The following is a 3,065-nucleotide window of genomic DNA, read 5'->3' on the forward strand; positions in this document are numbered from 1 at the left end:
GTTTTTTATTTTTTAGCGTCTAAACGCTAATTTTAAACAATTTGTATTAATTTGATGCAGGTCTAAGGTCGTGAGTACTAAACAGCAACTCGAAAGGCTGGTTTCATTGATGGAAGAAAATCCTCAACTTGCGAAAGGGATTTGTACGAAGCTTCAGGCGGCAAAAAAGTGGGAAGATATTGCGCTGGAGCTCAATTGTTTAGGACCACCAATTAGAACGACAGCAAAGTGGATTAAGGTGAATTAAAGTAATTTTTCATTGTATAAGAAAATTTCAGCTTTGTGTTTTCAGGTGTGGGCTGACATGAAATCTAAGACCAAAAAGAAAATGTCACAAAATAAGGCTGAATACCGAGCAACAGGTGGAGGACCAAACAGGCTTCAATCTTATACAAATATTGAGGAGGCCATAATTGGATTACTCGAGCTTGATGCCTGTGTGAATCCACCAGGAGCGGAATTCGGCCTAGATATAAGTGATAATCAGCGCCTAGATTCGCCTGAGCCGGCTCCAGCAGATGAAAACCAGCCACCATTCGATTTGGAAACGAGCAATGAAGACCGAAACTATGCAGTTGGCGAAAATACAACACGAACCCCCAGAAAAAAACGGTGCCACAAAACGGAGAGACTGAGGTTGTTGGAAGCCCAGACAAATGCCCAGAAGGCTTTTTATGAAAACGTAATTTCGAACATAAATGAAATTAAAAAAAGTGCTAGGGAAGCTGAAAAATACGCAAAAAGAACGTACTACTTAAAAAAAGACTCAACCAAAGAACTCTTACAAATGAAAAAAGAAAAATTAGAAATTTATAAAAGTGAAGTTATGAGAAAGCAGCAAGATCGGAAAGCAAAATTGCAACTAAAGGTTGCACTTTTAGAAATGAAGAAAAAAATGTTGCCTAAACCATAACTTATAATTATATTTTTAGCGAATGCATTCAAGTGTTAATTTTTTAGTAGTATTAAGAAGGCTTTATTAATCTTTAAGTAATATATGTAAGTGAATTAATGATATTTTTTGCCTGTGATATGAATTGAGAAAGGCTGTAAAAACTTTTATGTAGATTTTTTAAAAACATGAATTTATGTGATTTTTTATTCAATTTTTAATGTACATATGTACCTTCATATCTTAAACCAATAATATTTATGAATTTAATAAAAGATACTGGAATACCTTTATTAATACTTTTTCAGTTATTTACAAGGTTCTTAAAATTTCATTTCTGATGTCTTCTGCTTCTGAATTCTCAATTGATTCCATCTCAACGACTCCGGCATCATCGTCGTGAGGCTCATTTGAAAACTCTTCTCCGTCGGGTATTTCTACATTATAGAATTGACAAATGTTGTGCAAAGCTGCGCACACATTTATTATTTGTGTAGCTTTCTTTGGAGTGTAATGAAGAGCTCTCGCCTGCAATAAACATCTGAATCTATTTTTTAAAACTCCGATTGTTCGCTCTATAATATTTCTGGCTTTTGCATGTTGTTTGTTGTATGTTCTTTGAGGAGATCCTTCCTCAGAATTTCTGAACGGCGTCATCAAGTATGGTTTTAGAGCGTAACCAGCATCACCTAACGTGGATAAAAATAATTTAAAAAAAGGAAATAAATGTAGGTTTTGTATTTGATCATACCCAGTAGCCAAGTATTACGAATACCATTATGATGTTGCTGTTCTAAGTGTGCTTTCAATGATGACATATGAAAACCATGGAATCATGTGTCGCTCCCGGATTTTTTGCATTTATGTATCTTATTTTCATTGTGTGATCACAAACCTAAAAAAATACAAAAGTGTACACATCTACAATTCGAGATTCTTAGCATGTATGTACGAAAATATATATACTTACAACCATAGCATTAATGCTGAAGAATCCTTTTCTGTTGTAATATAAATGCTGGAATTCCTTCTTGGGAGCGACAATTTTAATGTGCGTCCCATCAACACAGCCGATTATTCCTGGAATTCTGCTTTTGCTGTAAAAATGTGCTTTCGCTTGTTGCAGTTCAACCCCTGTGTAGATGAATTTTATCCATATTTGGCAAATGAAATTTTCCAAAACATCAAGCACTTCTGATATCACCACAGACACCGTGGGCTGCGCAAGCCCAAGCATATTTTCATTCCCAATACTCAGTTGGTACGATCCCTGAGCACAAAATCGCAGAACTGTTGCTAGTTTTAAGATATTTGCAATAGATTTGGCTCGAGTGCATTGCTGCAACAGGTCTTCTGTAGCGGACAGCAGGTCCACAAACGCCTCTTTAGACAGTCGGAAGTTTTTTATAAATCTGTAGACAAATAATTATAAATATTATATAAATATGTGAAAATATATCCAAAAGGCCAGACTTACGCGGTTGAATCCATTTCTAAGGGATTGGAAGCGTCCCTTAAACGTTTTCTATTCCTGGCCAGTTCCACTAAATTCTCATCCTCTGAGGAATCGTCGAACCATAACTCCGTTGTACTCATCTTCACTAAGTTCCTATCAGCTCGCTTTATTTTTTACTTGATTTTAATTAACACAAATTTACATAAAACGTTGTAATAAACACGCTTTCTTTTCTTTTAGTTTGCTTAATATGTAAACAAAGCATCTCAGCTGTCAAAAATATACTATTGTGAACAACCTAAACGAGCGAAATTCACAATAGCGCTATTCTTCATCGAATGAGCGCCATAATACCAAATGAAAATTCGTTCGCTCAGCACTTTCGACTACAGTCGAAAATCGAATGCAACTCATAATAGGGGCCTAAACCTTATCCAGACCGTCAGCGCGGCTCTGGTATCTCTTTTTAAGAATTTTATTGTGGGTTGTGTAAAATTTCAAGAATAAACTCACTGCGTTGATAATGACGATAACTATAAGGTAAACTTTTATTGTATCCAAAGCTTCAGTGTGGTCTATTATCTGAACCGTGTTTACCACGTTAGCATTTGGATCACTGACCTTCGATTCTTTACCTCCCATTTTTAAAACAAATCAGTAAAAATTTTTCTTTTCAAAATTTATCTATTTTGTTTTTTTTTTTTTTTTTTTTTTTTT

At 35.0% G+C, this 3,065-nt stretch overlaps 1 protein-coding gene across 1 annotated transcript; it reads right to left on the reverse strand.

Moving 5' to 3' along the window:
- Positions 1-1,149: 1,149 nt before the first annotated feature.
- LOC118755492 (putative nuclease HARBI1) lies at positions 1,150-2,633 on the reverse strand. The gene is made up of 4 exons (XM_036490324.1): positions 2,370-2,633; positions 1,863-2,304; positions 1,644-1,787; positions 1,150-1,581 (listed from the first exon to the last, which is right to left on the reverse strand). The coding sequence occupies exons 1-3, from the start codon at positions 2,486-2,488 to the stop codon at positions 1,698-1,700; spliced, it is 651 nt and encodes a 216-aa protein (XP_036346217.1). The 5' UTR covers positions 2,489-2,633; the 3' UTR covers positions 1,150-1,581; positions 1,644-1,697.
- Between the last annotated feature and the right edge of the window lie 432 nt (positions 2,634-3,065).

This window comes from Rhagoletis pomonella, unplaced genomic scaffold (genome assembly GCF_013731165.1).
Source record: "Rhagoletis pomonella isolate Grant_MI unplaced genomic scaffold, Rhpom_1.0 Rhpom_scaffold_03825, whole genome shotgun sequence".
NCBI lineage: Eukaryota > Metazoa > Arthropoda > Insecta > Diptera > Tephritidae > Rhagoletis > Rhagoletis pomonella.